The sequence below is a fragment of the Podarcis cretensis genome, assembly GCF_951804945.1.
Source record: "Podarcis cretensis genome assembly, chromosome: 7".
NCBI lineage: Eukaryota > Metazoa > Chordata > Lepidosauria > Squamata > Lacertidae > Podarcis > Podarcis cretensis.
The window spans coordinates 7,617,752-7,641,912 of record NC_137176.1 but is presented as its reverse complement, the minus strand read 5'-3'; the positions used below and the strand labels follow the sequence as shown (position 1 = coordinate 7,641,912).

The window sequence follows — 24,161 nt, the reverse complement described above, 5'->3', positions numbered from 1 at the left end:
CTCTACATTCTGTACTGACTACAGCAGGAACTTCAGAAGATTCAGGAAATCCGAACGTAAATCCATACTTTGCTTTGAAACTCAGTTTGCTTCATTTCCTTGGAAGGGTGGCGACAGCATGCAAATGGAAAAAATAAATGCATTTGGGAGCAGAGCTCACAGTGCACATGTCTGGATGGAACTTTTAAAAATGTTGTTTTCTGCAGCGTTTGGGTGGGAGAGTTACAGAACAATATTTGCAAATACAGTGGTACCTCGGGTTACATATGCTTCAGGTTACAGACTCCGCTAACCCAGAAATCTTCAGGTTAAGAACTTTGCTTCAGGATGAGAACAGAAATCGTGCAGCGGCAGCGCAGCGGCAGCGGCAGCGGGAGACCCCATTAGCTAAAGTGGTGCTTCAGGTTAAGAATAGTTTCAGGTTAAGAAGAAGAAGAAGAAGAGTTTGGATTTGATATCCCGCTTTATCACTACCCGAAGGAGTCTCAAAGCGGCTAACATTCTCCTTTCCCTTCCTCCCCCACAACAAACACTCTGTGAGGTGAGTGGGGCTGAGAGACTTCAGAGAAGTGTGACTAGCCCAAGGTCACCCAGCAGCTGCATGTGGAGGAGCGGGGAAGCGAACCCGGTTCACCAGATTACGAGACTACCGCTCTTTACCACTACACCACACTGGCTCTCAGTACGGACCTCCGGAATGAATTAAGTACTTAACCTGAGGTACCACTGTACAGTAAAGGAATGTTCACCACATAAAGGCTACGGCATCAAGTGATGGATTCCGTGCGTGAAATGCTAACCTCAGATCAGCTGCTGTGTCCAGAGTGCTGCTATCACCTGACATCTTCACTCCAAACCACAATACATTTCATTGGAGGAAGGTCACATGTTCAGCTGAGCGGTTGGAAAAGGAGTGTGCATTTTTCTTCCCACAAGTGTCATTTCCCTGCTTACAAATTAGCACATGTCCACCGCACAAAGGCTGGCAATTGTTTAGTTTAGTTGCTTGGAGAAAACCAAATCCATAATGGTCAGACGTGTACTAGAGAGAAACATGTTGACAAAATGAATAGACCAATTGGCGAGTTGCTTTGGCCATTCAGCCATGCTCAGTTCCCACCCCCTCACCCCCACCCGTTGCTAGGGTAGTTGTCAACAGAACTTGAAGCTCCCGGGAGATAACAAATCTAATATTAATAATTGTCTCGTGAAGAAAAAGTGCTGCAGCATTCCAAGGGCGATCGATGAATCTGACTTCATATGGAATCTTTTAAATTCCAGCAATCTGGAGGAGGAGGCTACAGATTTGCAAAGCAATACCTGGGTTAGTTGAATGTTTCAGCCTATGTATATTTAAACATGTAAAATTTGAAACAATTTAAATTGGTGGTGGTGGGCATTTTAGTCCTCAGTAAGCAAGATTTTTTTTTTAAAGTGCCATGTTGTTTCCAGCATTACTTTGGCCAGAATTAAAAAGGAAACGTGAGCAATCATCTTTGTAGACAATATAATTATATGATAAGGTTTAGTAACTAGGTGACATTATCATTACTTATTTATTATGCCAAGGGTTCAAGAGTAATCCTATGTTCAAGGGTATTTTATAAGATCCTCCTTCATTTTATTTTCACAAGTACCCTTTAAAATGAGGGACATGGGTGGCGCTGTGGGTTAAACCACAGAGCCCAGGACTTGACGATCAGAAGGTCGGCGGTTCGAATCCCTGCAATGGGGTGAGCTCCCGTTGCTCGGTCCCTGCTCCTGTCAACCTAGCAGTTTGAAAGCACATCAAAGTACAAGTAAATAAATAGGTACCACTACGGCGGGTAGGTAAACGGCGTTTCCATGCACTGCTCTGGTTTCACGAGAAGCGGCTTAGTCATGCTGGCCACATGACCCGGAAGCTGTACGCCGGCTCCCTCGGCCAATAAAGCGAGATGAGCACTGCAACCCCAGAGTCGGCCACGACTGGACCTAATGGTCAGGGGTCCCTTTACATTTTACCCTTTAAAGCAGATTAAAATGAAGGAGTGGCTGCCCCAGGAGGGCTGATTTATGATTTGAACCCCATTTTCAGCATGGTTCAGGTGTGTGTTTTTTTAGGCTTTTAATTTTGTCACTGTGCATAGATTGAACCTATTTTAAACTGAATACAGTGGTGCCTCGCAAGACGAACGCCTCGCAAGACGGAAAACCTGCTAGACGAAAGGGTTTTCCGTTTTGGAGGCGCTTCCCAAAACAAATTTCCCTATGGGCTTGCTTCGCAAGACGAAAATGTCTTGCGAGTTCCTGCGGGGTTTTTTCCCTTCCCCCCCCCTTTTCCTAAGCCCTAAGCCGCTTATCAGCTGATCCGCTGATAAGCTGCTTATCAGCTGATCTGCTAAAAGCCGCTAAACCACTAATAGCGCTAATCCGCTAAGCTGTCAATGGTCTTGCTTCGCAAGACGAAAAAACCGCTATACGAAGAGCCTCACGGAACGGGTTAATTTCGTCTTGCGAGGCACCACTGTAATGTTGTTCATAACCCCTTTTTGTGGACTAGCCAATTTGGGCAAAAAGAAGGTTGCAATTTGGTCACTGTGCTGTTTAAACCAGGGATACTCATCCACACTTAGCTTTGCTGCACATTTCTAGGCACAGGCCTGGGCTGTCTAGCTCTGCATCTCAGTGCTCCCCCTCCCTCGTGCTTTTCCCTTGGACACCCGCTCTTTATTGCTGAATCAGATCAAACGGCAATCCATAGAAAACCTGCATTGCTGTTTGCTCCGATTCGGCAGTAAAGAGCGGGTTTTCCTGCGGGAAGGTAGCAGAGCAAAATGAAAAGTGTTTGGACACAGATCGAGAAAGCATGGTCCTGTGGCTAGAAAGCAAAGAGCAAAGAGGTCTGGACCAGGAGAAGATTCACAATGTAAGAATATAAATATAGATCAAACCAAAGGTTCCTCTAGAGCAGCACCTTGCTCTATGCAGTGGCCAAGTAGAGGCCTAGGAGAAGTTTCCATGGGGGCAACAGATCTCATGGTTGCTACCGTTTGACAAGGTGTGTGGGTTCTAGAGTGCTTGACTGGGGAAACAGAACTTCATACCTTTGCTCGTAAATGAAACAGAATTCTCAACCCAGCTCAGACATTGAAAAATTGCCTGCTATAAGGATAAAATTGGGAAGAAAGAGAGCCACATGCCCTGAAGTCATTGGAGAAGAAGTAAACAAGTAACTTTTGGAAAAGCGTTATAACTGGTACCAAAACAAACGCAGTACCATTGACACAGATCAACGGTCATCTCTTTTTTAAGGAAAGGGATTTGAGTCTTTTGTAGCATGCACACTTGGCATCGAAGTCCACAGAATGAATGATCAGCCTGTGCAGAGAGACCCAAGGATCTGCCAAGACACAAAGGTCTTCCTGAATAAAATAAGCACACGAGGCCCCGAAATATGGGAACCCCTTAGAACCTTGCTTAGTGGAATTTGAGGTGCAAACTAAACATAATTGTTCAGTTTCACCTTGGCTACATAGTTCTTTTTAGGAAACAAAGGCATGCCTCTCAAGGAGGAGGAGGAGGAGGAGGAGGAGGAGGAGAGTAGGAGTAGTAGTTTGGATTTGATATCCTGCTTTATCACTACCTGAAGGAGTCTCAAAGCAGCTAACATTCTCCTTTCCCTTCCTCCCCCACAACAAACACTCTGTGAGGTGAGTGAGGCTGAGAGACTTCAGAGAAGTGTGACTGGCCCAAGGTCACCCAGCAGCTGCATGTGGAGGAGCGGAGACGCGAACCCGGTTCACCAGATTACAAGTCTAGCGCTCTTAACCACTACACCACACTGGCTCTCACAGTTGACTCACTTTTCTCTGTCATCACAGGTTGATTTACCTTCTGTTGCATGGAAACAGGATAAGGATGGGAGACAACTGGAAAAGAAAGCCCAGCATCTGCCATGGTCCTATACTTCCACGAATACAGATCCCTTCATCTGCTCAGGACACCTCCTTAATGAAGGTATCTGAGGAGGGCTGCTGACATTAGAGCTGTGCCAATCTCACGACCTAACCCCTTCTGCGATTTTATTAAATAAAACAGTTCTTGGTACTTAGAATAGGGTTACCAGACATCCCCATTTCCTGGGGACAGTCCCAGAATTTGCGAATAAGTCCCCAGACAAATTCCATCCCCGGAATGTCCCCGGATTTCATCTAATGTCCCCGGGAAACGCAGTGGTGGCAGTCTGAGCAGCTGGCTCTGGCTGGCTTCAGGAGCTGCTCGGAAGTCCCCATTTGATGGTGGTGCAGGGGCTCAAAGATGCAGCTTCTGGGCTGCCTCCACCTTCCCTGACCCTAGCAACTAAGCTGTGAAGGGAGGCTTCATGCTGCCTATCGGAGCAGCCTCCCAGCTCCTACTTGCATGCAAGCAGGAGTGCAGTGGGGATCTCTTAGCTGTGAAGGGAGGCTTCACGCTGCCTATCCGAGCTTGCGTGCAAGCAGGAGGGCGCAGGGATCTCTCAGTTAGGCAACGGGAAGCCTCCCTTCCCAGCTGACGGACCCCCACCCACTCCTGCTTGCACACAAGTAAGAATGGGATTGGGGCTGCTCCAATGGGAAGGGAGGCATCGTGCTGCCCGAGCCCCCGCTCTCGGCCCTCCTTCTCCGCCTTCCATGCCTGAACCACCGCCCACCGCTTCCCCACCACCACCGCCAAAGAACCAACAACTCAGGGGCTGCCCAGGCTCATGGAGAAAGGAGACAGAAGCTTCGGAGGAAGGGGAAACGTGGCGGTTGAGGTCGACAGCAGCTGCCCCTCTGCCACTGCCATTGCTGCAGCATCAATGTCCCGAACGTGTAGTATTTATTTATTTATTTATTTATTTATTGTGTCCCCGGATTCATTGAAAAAAATCTGGTAACCTTAGCATAGAAGGGTCTCCTGTTCTTAGTGCAGAGTGGGTCTCCTGTCTTGTTTCACGGTGCCATCCTCAATGTGCTGCATCCTGACATCTCCCTTAGCACCTGCAGAGGCCCCTGCCTCCCCCTTTATTTTATTTTTATTTTTAATATGTGAGAGTGTGTGTACATGCCTGTAATCTCCCCCCCCCCCGAATGCTTCTGGGCCACAAACAGGCCTAAAGAGTTTCATAAGGAAACAGAGTGCTAAACCCACCATAGAACACCAGGGCTGTGTCCCATTGCCCACTGTCAATCTCCCCCATTTCCCAGGTGAGCACTGCCATCTGCAAGACTTCCCCAAATTACTGCTTTTTGGAGAAGTAGGGATGGAAGGCTGTTATTTCCACTTCTCTCAGCTTCTCATTTTTCCAATCTTGAATTAGGTTCTCACATTTCTGCAGCTATTTGCAAGTCTGTTTTTTAAACGTCCTGACGAAAACGCATCAGCATTTTTAGTGTGAACAAACACATTTTGTATGCAGTTTGACTAATGTACAATTTCTTTGCAAGCAGCTATCTTGAATGTTATTCATTTTTTGCATGTTACCTTCATTAATATCCACAATTTCCTCGGATATGTGCATTTTGTGAACACTGTTTGGAGAACTGTACCACATAATAAGATTAAGTGAAAATCCCAAAGGACAGCTATGTTTTAGTGCATGTACTGTTTCAGGGTATGTGGATTTGATAGATTTGTCTTTGAATGAGAAGTGAAGCTTGCAGGCTGCATGCACAGTCTTTGTGACAAGAAGACTGAAGCCCTCCTTGCAATCTAGGGGAAGGCAGGTGCCAGACCAGGAGACTTCAGGTCCACCCCGAAGGTCTGGCAGCCCTAGGCCTCTCTGGAACTCACCTACAGGTGGTACCCAACACCAAGAAAACTAGCGCTAATATGCCCAGGAACCTCACCAAAATGCTGGAGAGGGTGCACATCCGCAGGCACATACCTTCACATGTGGTGGGAGTGTCCCAAAATCCAACTATTCTGGACAACAGCCATACGAGAAATATGTAAAATAACCAAGCAAGTATTAGAAATCACCCCAGAATTGGCCCTACTAAACATCTTTCAAGACAATAATGCCCACTTACACCAGAAACAACTCATAATCCACCTCCTTTCAGCAGCTAGAAATATAACCAGACACTGGAGAGACCTGTCAGGAGTAAGCATGGACCAATGGCACCAAATAGAATGGGAAACAGCCTTACTAGAAAATTTAACCAATAAACTGAAACTGACACAGGGAGAAATAGAAGAAGACGCCTTTACCTTTATGGCTCCCCTTTACCACATACACAGCCCAACAAGACTATGACAAAAATCCACCAACAGCATACAAATCAATATGGCTAACCTGATCCAATATGGCTAACCTGATCCAAAACACACACACACCCCACTCACACATGAAAACAAAGACCACCACAGCCAACCACAAATGAATAACCACACCCCAGGCCAACCCCAACCTCTCTCACCAACAAAGGAACACAAGTGAACAGCAGAGAACCTGCACAAGCGACGCTGACACAAAACCCGACATACATTAAGTAAAATAGAAACATCGCCACCCAACCCCCCATATCTCCCCCCTCCACCTCTTTCCCCCTTTTCTTCCTAATGTCTCAACAAATGAAACTGATCAGTAAAAAATGTTACTTGGGGGAAAAAGAGAGAGATTGCACATACTTTTGTAAACCAAGAAAATCTTTAATAAAAATACATTTCTTTAAAAAATGGTTCACCCCAAATGCCTGGGGGAATTAGGGTGTTTTTACTTGATGGCAGAAACCCATGCTTGTCTCACCACTCAGGGTGACAAAGAGCCACCCTCACCACCAACTGGAAGACCTGGGATGGATGATATGGGAGAAGAATACAGCCAGGTTCCAGGGCATGAAGGACTTTATAAACCAGTACTAAAACCTTGAATTGGACCCTGTAGCAGTCAGGCAGCCAGCTCAAATCCCACAATATTGGTGGCTATATGACCACATGCTCAAGCGCCATTCAGTCATCATTCTGCACCAGCTGCAATCTCTGGACTGTTGTCAAAGGCAGCCCAATGTAGAATACATTATAACAATCTAGCTTTGCAGCCCTGGCTATTTTCTACCTCAGCATGTTTCTTTGCTTTTTTCATGATAAAAGAGGGAGTGAAAGAAGTCCAGGGTACTCGTACATTCTCATTTTGCATTGTTTGGGTGGTGGTGGGGGTTTGGGGTGCTGATTGCCATCTGTAACTAGTCTAGGCCTTGTTCCAACAGGATTTGAAAAGAGGACAGAAGCGCTACTTTTACAGCATTATGAGAATATATGACAGCAAAGCGCCGAGGGAAATGTTGTACCATCGGTATGTGATCAATCTCCAGCGCCAGAATGTGCAGGGTGAGTGTTCAGCCAAGGCAGCTCCTTGCATCAGCACCTCCGAGAAATTGGAGAGCAGCAGAGAAAATCCGGAGACTTGAGGGGATTATGAGGCAAGGTTTATGGGCCATGAAGGTACATCAGACACACAGCTGGAGCACATGGTGGTTTATAGGCAGAGTTCACACAGTCTTCAGCCAAGAGGCTCTGCCGTACTCAGCAGGGACAAGGGGAAGAACAGGCAGTGAAATGATGTAGGTCTGGTGTTATTTATGCTACATTCATCCACTGTGCAGTTTGTCTTCGACTCCTCTCCGCAGAAATGATACAAACACACACAGAGACAGCTGAAAGACAAATGCTTTGGAATAAATGTTTAGCTCTCGTAGCTGCCTTAAAAAAATATCAAACCAACACATTTCTCCCAGACACACAAAAACACTGGGGGCTTTCCTCCACATGTCTCCCAAACGCTTGACGTTAAAACTAAAATTGGAAACCTTCTATAGGAGAGCCACTCAGGAACAAACACTTCAAAATGAAGAGTTAGCATTAAAAGGATTGTGCGATCAGTTCTGTGATTCAGAAAAGACAGCTTCTGTGTTCTCCCAGACTTTTCATGTTCAATTCAAGGTTTTAGCTCCGTGATACAAGCCATGTTTTGCATACAAAAGGTCAGTGTTTCCAAAACTTGGGCTTCCAGCTGTTGTTGAATTACAACTCCCATCATCCCTAGCTAGCGGGACCAGTTGTCAGGGATGATGGGAATTGTAGTCCCTAAACAGCTGGAGACACAAGTTTGAGACACCCTGACCTCGATTCAGTCCTGAGCATCTGCAGGCAGCAAGCCTGACCCCATCAGTCAGCCAGGTCAGACACTGGCTGAGGACCTCCTCACCAGCCCAATCCACCAGATCCTAGATCAGGCATAGGCAAACTCGGCTTCCAGATGTTTTGGGACTACAACTCCCATCACCCCTAGCTAACAGAACCAGTGGTCAGGGGTGATGGGAATTGTAGTTCCAAAACATCTGGAGGGCTGAGTTTGCCACACATTCGCTCCATAAGATGCACAGACATTTCCCCTTAGATTTTAAGAGGGAAAAAGTGCATCTTATGGAGCGAAAAATACAGTAGACACGACACAGTCTTCTATAAAAGTATAAAAGAGTTTACTCACTCACATTCTGTTCACAGATGGTTCCCAGAAGGCAGACTTAAGTTACAAAAGTAACTTAAGTAACCTGGAATCTATCCTATAAAGAGACAGCTCCTTTGTCCTCTCTTGGCTGAAAGCATCTAAGGCTAAGCAGATGTTGATGAATGTAGTCAGACAAATGCTTTTGTCGTTACCTGCATAGGGAAGGTCACGCCCGCCTCTGGTCACATGTAGAGAAAGCCTGCTGACTGGACAAACATTCCTCCTCATGTGTAAACATGTTCACTCTAGGAACGTTGTACTTGACTGCTCTGTGTTTTACATCCCACAAGTGCCCCTGTTGAAGCACGTCTGGGGGCGGGCAGTGAGTGACCCGACTGTGGCAAAAGCAGGGGAGGTCACCCCAACAGCAAATGTTGGCTATGGCTGCCACAAGCAGGGCAGAGCCCCTTCCTGGTTGGGAAGCACTGGGGGCCCAGAACCAGCACCATGCCAAGAGCCCCCCAGAAGTCTCATGCTGTCCCTGCCAGCTCATTGTTTATTTTATTTATTTGCCATTTACTCCACACACACACAAATGTGTTTCAAAGCAAGGGCTGAGAATAACCTGCACCTGAAACTCTGTGGAGCTGCTTCCAGTTAGTGTATTATAGACAATGCTGAGCTAGATGGACCTGTAATCTGGTGTAGTATATATGCTCCCTGTATCGTTTCTGCAGGAGAATGCAGACTTGCCATTTCTAGCATGAACTGTAAGGTAGGAGAAACAGGTGCAATCACTTGCTCCTGGAGCCATTTCCTGGAGAAGGCAGATGATTAAACGTGGAGAGTCCAGACCTGTGCACAGAAAAGCAGGCCTGGATTTTCTCTTTCTTTTCTTTTTCGCTGATTCGGGTGGCTGGGTTTTAAAATATGATTTATAGAATAGAAATGAGCAAGTCCCAGCCTCAGAACTGCCGGTGTAAAACAAATGAATGATTTAGCCTCGTAGTGCTTACTATTTTGAAGGGACGCTGGTGGCGCTGTGGGTAAAACCTCAGCGCCTAGGGCTTGCCGATTGCATGGTCGGCGGTTCGAATCCCCGCGGCGGGGTGAGCTCCCGTCTTTCGGTCCCAGCTCCTGCCCACCTAGCAGTTCGAAAGCACCCCTAAGTGCAAGTAGATAAATAGCGGGAAGGTAACGGCGTTTCCGTGCGCTGCTCTGGTGCTGGCTCGCCAGAGCAGCTTCGTCACGCTGGCCACGTGACCCAGAAGTGTCTCCGGACAGCACTGGCTCCCGGCCTCTTAAGCGAGATGAGCACGCAACCCCAGAGTCGGACACGACTGGCCCATACGGGCAGGGGTACCTTTACCTTTACCTTTTTGCTTACTATTTTATCAAAACTTTCAATGTGAAGGCCCAGTTACAAACCAAATATGAAGTTCAGAAAATCCTATTGATGGCCCTGTTTGTCACAGGAATAACAAAAATGCACAGGCAAAACAGAAGCAGTTAACAGGGGAGTAAAATCAGATGTAATTATTCTGTGAAGTATGCATTCTCTATTTTATGTTCTGCTAAACTCTGATTGATTAAATTAGAGGCAGTCTTCCCATTAAACTGGATTTATTACGAGAACAAGGTAACTATCGCTACCTAGTGCTAAGTACCATCTTTCTTAAAGGAAAGGCTTGTCCCTTTCCCCAACGCTTTGGGAAACAGGCTGGTCCCCTTTCAAACTATCTGATTGCACCCGATGTCAGGAGGCTTGCTTGTGTAAATTAGAGACCAAACAGCAGACCTAAAAGGAAAGAGGGAGTCGAAACGTTCATCTCACAATTAAGGCTCCACAAAGTAGGTCTTTCTCATCTTTCACTCCTGCAATCATTGAAAACCATGTCACATCGCCACAGGACGACGGCAGACAGCAGAAGGCTCACCAACTCCTTTTTGCAATTACCGTTGTTATTTTCTGACTCCACGCTCTGTGCATGGCAGGGAGCCCTATTCATTCCATCAACTTTTATGGCCTCTCCTGCTCATGCTGACTAATGTGACGACACTAGACCAGTTGTTCAGCTGTCCTGGACAGTTTTTGCCAGCCCAAAGGAATAACTGGCCATCAGAATAATGCACCGTTTGCCCCCTCGTCCCCATGTATTTATGCACGGGTGCCTTTGACCATTACTGACTCCTTTAACAATATTTTTAAGGGCTCATCACAAAGCAGCAAATCAAATATTATGCATCCTACCTGAAAGATTAAAAAACCCCGCAGAGGAATCAAGGCTGGGAACTGCACCTCCCTTGAAGACAGACCTCAGGAAGGCAGAGCTTGGTTTCTGTAATTAAATGTGAATCAAATAAACCAGAGATGACTCACAGTCAGTGAAAAAGGATGAATCACTTTTCTTCCATGAGAATTGGACACTTAACGTTACATCCAGAAGTTGCGCTAGGTGCTTACAAAACAAGCTGGTAACTCGTCTTTCTGTTTTTATTTTATTTTTAAATGCACACTCTCTTCTAGGAAAAACTGCTCAAAATTTCCATAATTTTGCATGCATTGTATGAAAATAGATATTTGAAATCTTGCAGAATTTGCCATTTTGTGCCATGGGGGGGGGGGGGAAATGGTAAGGGGAAATGTGAAATAAGGAGACTCGGCATAAATGGGGGGCAGTGGACACTTATTTGAAGGAAGACCTGGAAACCACCAAGAATGCAGAATGTTCCAGTTCCTAAACTTGCTTGTTTTCAAACACGTGTGCGTGCACATGCACACACACACAGAGGCCTCCTCCCTATAGACACATATACACAAGGGCTAGAAACTTGCATAAATATAATGAAAGTGGTTATTCAGTGTAAGATTTTGCCTGAGGAGGAATTTATCTTGCCAATCGGAAGGTCGGCGGTTCGAATCCCCGTAACGGGGTGAGCTCCCATTGCTCGGTCCCAGCTCCTGCCCACCTAGCAGTTCAAAAGCATGTCAAAGTACAAGTAGATAAATAGGTACCATTCTGGCAGGAAGGTAAACAGCATTTCCGTGTGCTGCTCTGGTTCGCCAGAAGCGGCTTAGTCACACGACCCGGAAGCTGTCTGAGGACAAATGCCGGCTCCCTCAGTCTATAGAGCGAGATGAGCGCGCAACCCCAGAGTCGTCCACAACTGGACCTAATGGTCAGAGGTACCTTTACCTTTATCTGTAATCACAGCTCTGAACTACTTGGTAAAGATGTGTACAAAACAGATGTCATCTTATAGAGAGGAGCCTGTTCAGAGTGGGCCCTCTGAGTGATGGTCTAGGACAGACTGCTTAAAGCTTCCGACTGTAGAATGAAAATTACAGGTTAACATTGGATGCATTACGATGATGTGTATGGAAACTGACACTCTAAGTTGTCTCTGACACCTTTAAATTAATTTCGCTTTAAATAAGAAATGAAATATGTAACAAATGCAAATAAAATTTATATCGATGTGTATACTGACAGGTTAAAAGCGTCACCAGTTGTTTTCCGGCAGATGGCTTTCTTTCTGAAAAAGCTGCTCCACAAACCTTTATTACGGTCTATTTCTGTGCTTTTCGGAAACTGACACATAATCATGCATTCTGCACCAGCCCAGTGGGTTTCTCTAGATGACCTGTTTACTGACTAGCATTCATCCTAATTTGCTCATACTGTACAAAGCTTACATGAAAGTTAGATTATATCCCGTTTTTTACTGAGTGTTTGTTTTGATGTGGGGAGGCTATATGACAACGAGCTTTCGTTCTGCATTCATCTTGATTCGCTTGCAGGGTGTTTACATGTCATTCCATTCACCAGTCTTCCATCCCACACTTTTCAGTGCAGAATGCTTTTAATCCATTTTCATTGGTAGTTATAAAGTCCCCAGTCTGCACTTGAATCCCTCCTACAAAATGCTGAACGTGTTAAACATGAGATTAGATCCCCAATGGAAATTCTGTTTGCTGAAGGAATGGTTTAGCTCCCTTCCTTTTCATTCTAGTTGCATCCTCCTGACTCCCAAGTGTGTCTCTACCAGGTTTAGTGCCTCTCTTCTTTGTTAATTTCCAGGGTCCTGCCATAAAACTTTGCAAGAGGTTGGTTGTCAGTGAAATATGGCTGCTCTGATAAAAGCAAGCGGATGCGCCTCATTCCAGAGCTTTCATTTTCACTCTTTGTGCACCCCATTTCTTAGCCTGTTATTTGGCCGCAATTCCTTCCCTCGTTTCCCCTGACTTTCTTCCTACAACTGCTCTTTAAGTAAAAAAAAATGTCTAATGTTGATCCAGCAAAGTAAGGCTGGCTAGGATACCATCCAGGAAATTCTATTCTTGCCAGTTGTGGGTGCAATGTAGCCTAGCTTTTTCTGCGCCTACGTTCCCATTCCTGCCTGTTGCTGAAAATTCTCCATCCATACCTGGAAAAAGGTAGCTGGGTCTAATTCATACGTAACCTGGTTTACAGTGTGGATAAATTTCCTTACATGGATACCGTAATGGTAGACTCCACGAGTCATATTTGCAATAGATGTTTTCAGCGCCGGCAAATTTTAGGTAACAATCTTAGCTTCCATTTTCCTCTCTATATAAAATGTGATTGAATTAATTATATATATTGTAATGGTTCTAGGGGGTTGCTCATGCGTAAGTTGGCGCCACACCTGGCTGGGTTACCTGGGTGAACCCTTTCTGTCCGGACAGCCACCCATCCGTGGCTGTCTCAATCGCTGGCAGAATCCGTCAGTGGGCATTTCTTGAACTTCTTCCAGCAAAGAAGTTCTTTGACGCCCAGTCTCCTCCTACTCTCCCTGCGCGGAAATCTTCTGCGCAGGGAGGGTGTGGGCAGCGGAGGACCCATGCTCTCCCTGCTGGTCTCCGGCGAGGAGTCCGGGAGCCTTCTCTCTGATTCCCCCATCTACGCCCCTTCTCCACTGGTGCTACGCTGATTTCCTTCCCCAGCGGATGGGCTGCCTCTCTGCCTACTGGGACCCTCTCTGGCATCCCTCTGGAGCCTTCCCTCCGCCTCTGGCTCCGGTGGCAGTTCCCTGACATATATAATATATGAATGATTCTGTAGCATATAGCAATTCATGGGGCACAATCCAGGAGGTTATAGTCATACCTTGGATCTCAAAAGCCTTGGCTACCAAAAAAATTGGCTCCCAAACAATCAAAACCTAGAAGTGAGTGTTCCATTTTTTGAACGGTTTTCAGAAGCTGAACGTCCGGCACTGCTTCCTCAGCTTCCGAGTGGCTGCAGGACGCTCCTGCAGCCAATCGGAAGCCGTGCTTTGGTTTTTGAATGGTTCTGAGAGTTGAATGGACTCCCAGAATGCATTCTCTTTGAGAACCAAAGTACGACTGTAGTTATTTCCACTGAAATCAATGTGGCTTAATGTCAGGTTACCAGACGTCCCCGTTTCCCGGGGACAGTCCCTGGTTTTACAAATCAGTCCCCATACAAAATCCATTGAAGTTGAAAAGTGTCCCCGGATTCATTGAAAACAATCTGGTAACCTTAGCTTAATGCACTTACTGCTACAATGTGTGGCTGTAGTACCTTTATGCAGATTGTACAAGAGCTTTCCAAACTTTTCATGTTGGTGACACGCTTTTTAGGCATGCATCATTTCGTGACCCAGTAATTCAGTTTACATCATTTTGCAACACAGGAATTCAGTTTTACTGGGAAACCGGTGGTTAAACTACAGTGGTACCTCGGGTTACATACACTTCAGGTTACAGACTCCGCTAACCCAGAAATAGTGCTTCAGGTTAAGAACTTTGCTTCAGAATAAGAACAGAAATCGTGCTCCGGTGGCGCAGCAGCAGCAGCAGCAGCAGCAGCAGCAGCAGCAGGAGGTCCCATTAGCTAAAGTGGTGCTTCAGGTTAAGAACAGTTTCAGGTTAAGAACGGACCTCTGGAACGAATTAAGTACTTAGCCCGAGGTACCACTGTAACCCCTTTCCAGCCCTGGAAGGCGCATGGGGAGTGTTCTCACGACACACTTAACGTGTCGTGACGCACAGTTTAGAAAGCTCTGGATACCCTGAATGCATGGCAGTGATATGGGTTGGACTGACTCGCTCTACCAGTGACACTTGCATGACTGATCTCTAGATATTCAAGGTCCTGTTTGCACTCCCTGTAACCTTCCGCACAAGGTTATTGTCTTTTGCTCTGAGAGTAATAGGTGGAAGTAAATGCAAACTGTAGCTGAATGCTCTAGCATCCTGGTACTTTTTTTCCCCAAGCAGGGTATATTGTTTTGCAGTATGTTTTAGTGCTACGTTGAGAAATGTTATTGATTATAGACCTCCCAGACATTACCAAAGCAATTTGATGTATATTGCCCATCGATGCAGCAATTGAGTTGCATCCTTCTGCACTTTTGAGTAAATCGATCCTAAAGAAAACAGGAAGAAAACTGGGGGCACATAATGATGGGGAGGGAGAAAGTAAGGATGTAAGCCTTTCTCAGGTTCAGATATGAGCAAAAGGCTGAAAGAGATCTGTACAAGGGGAAGATCAAGGAACCAGTGGGGTAGCGTGGGGGTGCAGGGGGGGCCGGCCGCACTGGGCGCAACATCTGGGGGGGCGCGCTCGTCGCCTCCGGAGTCGCCGAAGAGCCTCGGGCGCAGGCTGTAGCAGAGCCCCATGTCTCGTGGAACCGACGAGCTGTGCGCGCGTCCGGGCTGAAGGCGTCCGGCAGGCAGCGGCTCTCAGCACTCGCCGCGGTCCCTGCACGTCAGGGTCGCGGAGGGCGCGCCAGGCAGCCCCTCCTCACAGCCCCGCCGCTGCTGCTGCTGCAGCAGCTGCTGGGCCATGTTGCATTTTCCTCGCCTCTCTGCCCTCCTCCTCCGGGCAAGCGGCGTCATTTGGGCGGCAGCGCCAGCGGCAACTCTCCTCAGATCACCTGACACGGACCCGCCGCCGCCACCGTCGTGGCTACCTTACCGTAAATACCCCAGCCCAGGCAGCAGCAAGAAGAAGCTGGCAGTGGCGGCAGGTTAGGGGTTAGGGGCGCAAATTACTTGCCTTGCCCCGGGTTAGGGGGCGCAAATTACCGTATTTTTCGCTCTATAACATGCACCAGACCATAACACGCACATAGTTTTTAAAGGAGGAAAACAAGAAAAAAAATATTCTAAACGAAATAGTGGATATATGATTTTTGTGGTTCATGCTGTGGCCACGGACATGTGATCTGACAGTGAGTTTGGAGTAACGCAATGCAAAAATCCTGAGGATCCATGTGGATCCATGCTTTGTAACCACGGAGGAGGGAAGGAAGGGGAACCCTGGATCCTCTGCTCACGACTGCAGCAGATCCCCACCATCACCCGCAGGCATTCGCTCCATAACACGCACAGACATTTCCCCTTACTTTCTAGGAGGAAAAAAGTGAGTGTTATGGTGCAAAAAATACGGTACTTGCCTTGCCCTGGGTGCTGACAACCCACGCTACGCCGCTGCCAGGAACACAGAGCAAGGATCTTGTTACACGCAACCCCCATCTCCAGAGGTGAGATTCCAGGGCTTGCAAGCGCATATACCAGGGTTTGTGTTTCCTTTGGGGACAATGGGGCACAGCAGAGCCTGTGATGTCTTCATGATATATGGTTTATTTGCACATATGTACAACCAGCATTGGGACGCGGGTGGCACTGTGGGTTAAACCACAGAGCCTAGGACTTGCCGATCAGAAGGTCAGCGGTTTGAATCCCCACGACGGGGTGAGCTCCCGTTGCTCGGTCCCTGCTCCTGCCAACCTAGCAGTTCAAAAGCACATCAAAGTGCCAGTAGATAAATAGGTACCGCTCCAGCGGGAAGGTAAACGGCATTTCCATGCGCTGCTCTGGTTCGCCAGAAGTGGCTTTGTCATGCTGGCCACATGACCTGGAAGCTGTACGCCAGCTCCTTCAGCCAATGAAGCGAGATGAGTGCTGCAACCCCAGAGTCGGTCACGACTGGACCTAATGGTCAGGGGCCCCCTTACCTTTACCTTCACAACCAGCATCAGATTTAGAGTCACTCAACACAGGGCACCAAGCCAAAGGGGTGCAAAATTGAGAATATCCATACTACTACTACTAATTTATTTATACCCCGCCCACCTGGCTGGGTTTCCCCAGCCACTCTGGGCGGCTTCCAACAAAAGATTAAAAATACATTAAAGCATCAGTCATTAAAAACTTCCCTAAACAGGGCTGCTTTCAGATGTCTTCTAATCGTCAGATAGTTGTTTATTTCTTTGACATCTAATGGGAGCGCGTTCCACAGGGTGGGCGCCACTACCGAGAAGGCCCTCTGCCTGGTTCCCTGTATCCTCACTTCTCGCAGGGAGGGAACCGCCAGAAGGCCCTCAGAGATGGACCTCTGTTTCTGGGCTGAATGATGCGGGTGGAGACGCTCCTTCAGGTATACTGGACCGAGGCCATTTAGGGCTTTAAAGGTCAGCACCAACACTTTGAATTGTGCTCGGAAACGTACTGGGAGCCAATGTAGGTCTTTCAAGACCGGTGTTATATGGTCTCAGCAGCCGCTCCCAGTCACCAGTCTAGCTGCCGCATTCTGGATTAGTTGTAGTTTCTGGGTCACCTGCAGTAGTCCAAGCGGGAGGTAACTAGAGCATGCACCACTCTGGTGAGGCAGTCCGTGGGCAGGTAGGGTCTCAGCCTGAGACTTGAGAAGATTCCTGGCCCTCCCCTCCTCATTGCAAAACGGACACTTTCCCCTGTTCGCTTACTTCTTCACCCACCGCAATTCTGGAAACTATCCCCTCCCAGTTCTGGGGTTGTCTTTTGCTCCTTACCCAGAGCTCAGGGCAGGTTCTCCCCCCTTTGTGTCCAGCTGAGAGACTTCTGCCTAAGTGGTTTTCTTGATGGGTTAATGACTCTGCCTTTGTGTCATAATGATCCATCCTTGGTGATTCCCTGGTCAGGAAAACAAGTCTAGCCTGTATTTTTGTGCTACTAAATCCATTGATTGAACTCCAACATTTACTAAAGCTGGGAATTATGAGCTTTGTTCAAATCCTAATCACTTTATTGAATCCAGAGATTTTAGGGGAGTCCACCCCCCCCCATTTTTAAAAATAACAATATGAATACGGTAGGCAGCATTTGCATAATATATCGCAAGCAGATCATGGGCATAGCCAGGATTTTTGTTAGCGGGTGTGTGTGTGCAGAACCTCTGTTTGCTATGTATTTTTTATTTATTTTTATTTAGTGGGGGGGACAGCTCCCTCCCTGCCCCTCCTTGGCTACGTCTATGGAGCAGATTATGGAGATGTGGTGATTACCATTTTAAAAATATTTAGGCTTCAGTCCAATGCACACATACTTGGGAGTGAGTGGCTTTCAGTAAGCTCTAGGTAAACATTCATAGGATTGTACTTCTATTTATTTTTTAAAACATGTGGCTTTTAAAATACTTGAGTTCTCGAAGTAGGGAACAGCAAAATAAAAAGTCAGCTCATAAAAATACAGTAACTAAAATTAAAAGTTAAGCAGTGACAATCTACAAGCATATAAGAGGAGGAAAATCAAATCAAACAAAGGCTAGATTAATTTAAACACTGTGAAATCAGCTTATTTATAAGACCTCGCCAGCAATTCCTCATGATAAGGTTAAAAATGGATGGAAACAGGTACATAACAGGTTGAAAGATTCAGCTTTGATCATTTCACTCTCTTACAGCACCTTTACACCAAAACATTCAGCCAAATGAAACATTCTTCAGTTGTCTGGTGCCCAGAAGGAAAGGGATGGAGCAAGTAGAGACATACTATGGTTTAGATATGAAGAACAGTGTGTCGCTCCCTCTCCACGCCTGATGGAAGTCTGGAATTGTGGTCCTATTCCAGACGGCAAACCTCTTTTGAAACAGAGTGGAACTTCCTAAACCGTTTGTGATATGGTCTGGGGGCATCTGCTCTTCAAAATGGGTGGGGGAAATGAATAAACCCGGCATGTTTATCCAAGTGCTTGGGTGCATCAAAAGTCACTCTGTGGATCTTGGCCAGATAACAATGCAAGAAATACTTAAGGCAATGAAAAGCTCTAAAAATGGCAAGTCTCCAGGCCCGGATGGCTTTACGGCAAAATATTGTAAGAAAATAAATGAACAATTAGCGAACCCATTGAAAGATGTCATGAATGAAATATTGAACACAGGCAAAATCCCAGAAACGTGGAAACAGGCCTATATAACAGTAATTCCAAAACAAGGCGCAGATTTGCTGCAAATTAAAAACTATAGGCCTATCCCCTTGTTAAATAACGATTACAAATTGTTTGCAAATATTCTAGCTAACAGATTAAAAAATAATAATGAATATATACATCAAGATCAAGCTGGGTTCCTACCAGGAAGACAAATGAAGGAGAATATAAGGAATATTTTGAATATAATAGAATATTTGGAGGCTAAAAATGAAAAGAAAGTGGCAATGATGTTTATAGACACTGAAAAAGCCTTCAATAATGTTTCTTGGAAGTTCATGATAAAGCTGTTAGAACAAATCAGAAGCGGTCCTAAGTTTTTAAAAGCAATAGCAGCAATCTATTCAGAACAAAAAGCCAAACTAATTAAAAATCAGGTGATAATGGATGATAATGGATGATTCCAAAAAGGAACAAGACAAGGATGCCCATTATCACCATTATTGTTTATTCTGGTCTTGGAAGTACTTGCCAAAAACATAAGAGCAAATAAAGAGATTACAGGTGTAAAAACTGGGAAAAGTGAAAAAGTCACTGTGTGGATCTTGGCTAATGTCGCTTGTTTGAATAATCTGGTGATAGAAATGCAAACAACAAGAAGAAGCCATGTCCTACAACAGTACTTGGGACAAAACTGGTAAAAAAAAGAAATACAAAAATGGGCTGTGCTAAATTAGGCGTTTTACAACCCGATTCATATGTGAGGCAGTTAAGCCAAAGTACCTGGGCTAGAGCCTAATTGCTCATATTTACTTTAATGGGGCTACACTGATGACAACCCGAGTGTCGTGTCTCAACTGTCTTGTGACTCAGGCGGCTTATTAATACAGAGAAAAGCAGTGAGAGAAAGCAGGCAGAATGAGAAGGTGAGATTATAGACAAAGACTGTGTGCAGCTCAAATGAGAGCCGTAATGAGAGGCACATCGAACTTAACAAGATGATATTTCAGAACAAAGGCAAGAACAGAGCATTGTTCCTAATTACATTAGCATATAAATGCCCGTACAAATGAACTTCCTTTGTTTTCCAGTGGCTTTGAAGTGCTAACTAGCCAAGCCAACTTGACACCCGTCATCCTTCCTGCTCTTCTTTTTTAAAAGTAGATTTGCATTTTGCTCCGCTCCCACCAATTCCTCCTGAATAGGAATTCTGTAAAACTCAAAAGTTTTACGATGGGAAAGGTGTGCTGGGCTGGGCCAGGCTGCGCTGGGAGACCTGTGGGGTGGGGTGGGGACCTGCTTCGTGCCCCCTCAAAAATCTGCCCCCAGGCCACAGCCCCTCTGGCACACACACATACAGTGGTGTCTCGCAAGACGAAATTAATCCGTTCCGTGAGGCTCTTCGTATAGCGGTTTTTTCGTCTTGCGAAGCAAGCCCATTCACAACTTAGCGGATTAGCGCTATTAGCGGTTTAGCGGCTTTTAGCGATCAGCTGTTAAGCGGCTTATCAGCGGATCAGCTGATAAGCGGCTTAGCGGCTTAGGAAAAGGGGGGGGGAACCTGCAGGAACTCGCAAGACATTTTCGTCTTGCGAAGCAAGCCCATAGGGAAATTCGTTTTGCGAAGCGCCTCCAAAACGGAAAACCCTTTCGTCTAGCGGGTTTTCCGTCTTGCGAGGCGTTCGTCTTGCGGGGCACCACTGTACACCCATTCGCTCCTGACTGCAACAAGAGGTGGGGATGCTCTCGCGCTCATAAAAATTAAGCTCTCTTCACACCTAACAATAGAGGAGTCTAGTGTCCAGATCAAGGGAAGTAATAGTACCACTCTATTCTGCCTTGGTCAGACCACACTTGGAATACTGGGTCCAATTCTGGACACAGAAGGATGTTGACAAACTGGAACAAGTGCAGAGGTGGGCAACCAAGATGATCAGGGCTCTGGAAACCAAGGCTTATGAGGAACTCTTGAAGAAGTGGGCATGTTTAGCTCAGAGAAGAAGAGAGGAGATATGATAGCTACCTTCAAATAGCTGAAGGGCTTTCACATAGAAGATGGAGCAAGCTTGCTTTCTCCTGCTCTGGAAGGTATTATTTATTTATTAGTTATTTGTTGAATTTATATACCATCCTATACCCAGAGGTCTCAGGGCAGTTCACAGAACAAAATAAAAATATAAAACATATATATAGGACTTGAGGCAATGGCTTCAAGTTACAGGAAAGGAGATTCTGATTATACATTTGGGGGAAAATTTTCTGACAGTAGAAGCTGTTTGGCAGTGGAACAGACTCCCATGAGAGATGTTTGTGGCGATCACACAGGGTCCCCGGTCTATTGATCCCTGTGCCACCACTGTGCTCGCTTCCCCGCTGCCACCAACCCGTTAAAGGTAAAGGTAAAGGTACCCCTGCCCATACGGGCCAGTCTTGACAGACTCTGGGGTTGTGCGCCCATCTCACTTAAGAGGCCAGGGGCCAGCGCCGTCCGGAGACACTTCCGGGTCACGTGGCCAGCGTGACATCGCTGCTCTGGCGAGCCAGAGTCGCACACGGAAACGCCGTTTACCTTCCCGCTGGTAAGCGGTCCCTATTTATCTACTTGCACCCGGAGGTGCTTTCGAACTGCTAGGTTGGCAGGCGCTGGGACCAAGCAGCGGGAGCGCACCCCGCCGCAGGGATTCGAACCGTCGACCTTTCGATCGGCAAGTCCTAGGCGCTGAGGCTTTAACCCACAGCGCCACCTGCGTCCCTCACCAACCCGTTACTCTTGGGTAAAACACTGAGTCCAGATAGTTGCTAAAAGTGAACCAAATAAACAAGTTTATTCTATAAACATGAACAAGTTTATGGTTTCTCAGATAATATTCCTGTCGGTATCTTAACTTTAGTTACTTTACCGGCCTATACCTTCCTAATACCTTCTGACTGATTATCTCAACTGTTTGACTGACTCCTCTTAACAAATTCTCTCACTCTCTCACACCAGACTAGCCCAACCCACAGACTTCTCTGCCTCTTCTAACTCCAGACTGTCTTCTCAACCACACTAACTCTAACTCTCTCAAAAAACCTCTGTGCTTAAACTTTATACACAGTTAACTCTGCCCCTTGGTTTCCCATTGAGTAGTCATTTTACATTTGGTCAACCCTTTCCTTATGAACCCAGTATGATGTCACACACCTAGGAGGGCAAATGCCACAATGGAGGTTTTTAAGCAGAGGCAGGATCACTCCATCTGTCATGGATGTTTTAACTGGGATTTCTGCATTGCAGGGGTATCAGGGCTCAGGGAATTCTATCCCTCCCCCAGTGACAGCAAGAATCAGAGAAAAACAAAGAGAAGTTCTTACTAATGAGTTTATTCAATAATCACAGCAGTGGCAAAGGAAAGCAGTCAGTTTCTCCTTCCTCCTCCCTTCTGGCTCTGCCTCCTCATTATCTTCTCCTAATACCTCCCAACTCTTCTGTTCAAGTGTCTCTGCAAGGTTTTTAGGGACGCAGGTGGCGCTGTGGGTTAAAGCCTCAGCGCCTAGGGCTTGCCGATCGAAAGGTCGGCGGTTCAAATCCCTGCGGCGGGGTGCGCTCCCGCTGCTCGGTCCCAGCGCCTGCCAACCTAGCAGTTTGAAAGCACCTCCGGGTGCAAGTAGATAAATAGGGACCGCTTACCAGCGGGAAGGTAAACGGCGTTTCCGTGTGCGGCTCTGGCTCTGGCTCTGGCTCTGGCCAGAGCAGCGATGTCACGCTGGCCATGTGACCCGGAAGTGTCTCCGGACAGCGCTGGCCCCTGGCCTCTTAAGTGAGATGGGCGCACAACCCCAGAGTCTGTCAAGACTGGCCCATATGGGCAGGGGTACCTTTACCTTTACCTTTAATACCTCCCAACTCTTCTGTTCAAGTGTCTCTGCAAGGTTTTTAGCTGGGGCAATTAGAATTAGATCCACTGTTTGACTATTGATTCAAAACCCCAAAATGGGTATTTTATATAATTGACTTTTAAATTTTTATTCTTTGTATATCGTATTGTTGTTTTATTGCTATGGTCGATGGCTGACAAAAATAAAGATTCATTCATTCATTCATTCATTCTCTGAGCTGTGACCTTCCTCAAGCCACTACTGTAATTATATATATATATATATATATATATATATATATATATATATATAGAGTATTTCAACACAATAATTTTATCATTGTTCCCCCCCATTTCCCCCCTCCCCCCAGGATATATGCCCACCCTCCCACCCCCAGCCCCCGACTTCCCTCAGCTCCTATCTCTGGTTTCTCAACATATATTTTTATCTGCATGTTATAAAGTTGTAAAGATCCTCAATTTATCTGTCTGTATATTACCAATAAAGATTTTGGGAATGTTTCTTCAAAACCTGCCAAAGAGTCCAATTCGTATTGTTGTTTCTTCAAATATTTCGTAAAAGGTTCCCATTCATCTTTAAAATCACAGTTTTCCTTGTCACGTAGTTTGTGTGTCAGTTTTGCCAATTCTGCATAGTCCATCAATTTTTCTTGCCACAGTTCTTTCATTGGGGTTCCTTCATTCTTCCATTTTTGTGCTATTAAGACTAAACCACTGCTGTAATTCAATACTGCCTTCCTCTTCTCTAGAAGCTTCAGGAAGAGAAGGGGGGGCGGCGACCTCCACCATTCCTCCTCAATCTTGTCCCCTTCAATCCAGTCCCTGACAAGGGGGTTGGACTAGATTTTGTTGTTGTTTAGTCGTTTAGGCGCGTTCGACTCTTCGTGACCCCATGGACCAGAGCACGCCAGGCACTCCTGTCTTCCGCTGCTTCCCGCAGTTTGGTCAAACTCATGCTGGTAGCTTCGAGAACACTATCCAACCATCTCGTCCTCTGCCGTCCCCTTCTCCTTGTGCCCTCCATCTTTCCCAACATCAGGGTCTTTTCCAGGGAGTCTTCTCTTCTCCTGAGGTGGCCAAAGTATTGGAGCCTCAGCTTCACGATCTGTCCTTCCAGTGAGCACTCAGGGCTAATTTCCTTCAGAATGGATAGGTTTGATCTTCTTGCAGTCCATGGGACTCTCAAGAGCCTCCTCCAGCACCATAATTCAAAAGCATCAATTCTTTGGCGATCAGCCTTCTTTATGGTCCAGCTCTCACTTCCATACATCACTACTGGGAAAACCATAGCTTAGGGTTGCCATATTCCAAAAGGTGAAAATCTTTGCAGCTGTTCATACAACAACAACAATTAATGGGGGAAATCTCCAGAGTCCCAAAGAACTCAGTGGCACAGAATGTTGAAAGGGGTGGGGTTGGGGGCAATGGTGGGATCCAATGACTTGAAAGGTAGGAGGGATCAACCATCTCTGGGGGGTGACTATAGGAGAGGGAGAGGAAAGGAAAATGGGGCAAAGAACTCAATGGAGCCGCTCAGGGCCGGGTTTAGGTTTGATGAGACACTAAGCTACTGAAGGTAATGGGGCCGTTTATAAGTAAAATATTTAATATAATTATAATGTTTATATATAGTATTATAGTAGCAAG

At 46.3% G+C, this 24,161-nt stretch overlaps 1 protein-coding gene across 1 annotated transcript; it reads left to right on the top strand.

The window, feature by feature from the left end:
• Positions 1-1,157: 1,157 nt before the first annotated feature.
• Positions 1,158-10,804, top strand: FAM216B (family with sequence similarity 216 member B; the record flags this gene model as incomplete). The annotated part of the gene is given in 5 exon segments (XM_079983708.1): positions 1,158-1,324; positions 3,864-3,999; positions 7,215-7,335; positions 10,666-10,715; positions 10,718-10,804. Coding segments are annotated over 4 exon segments (357 nt in total). The 5' UTR covers positions 1,158-1,324; positions 3,864-3,900.
• Positions 10,805-24,161: the final 13,357 nt, after the last annotated feature.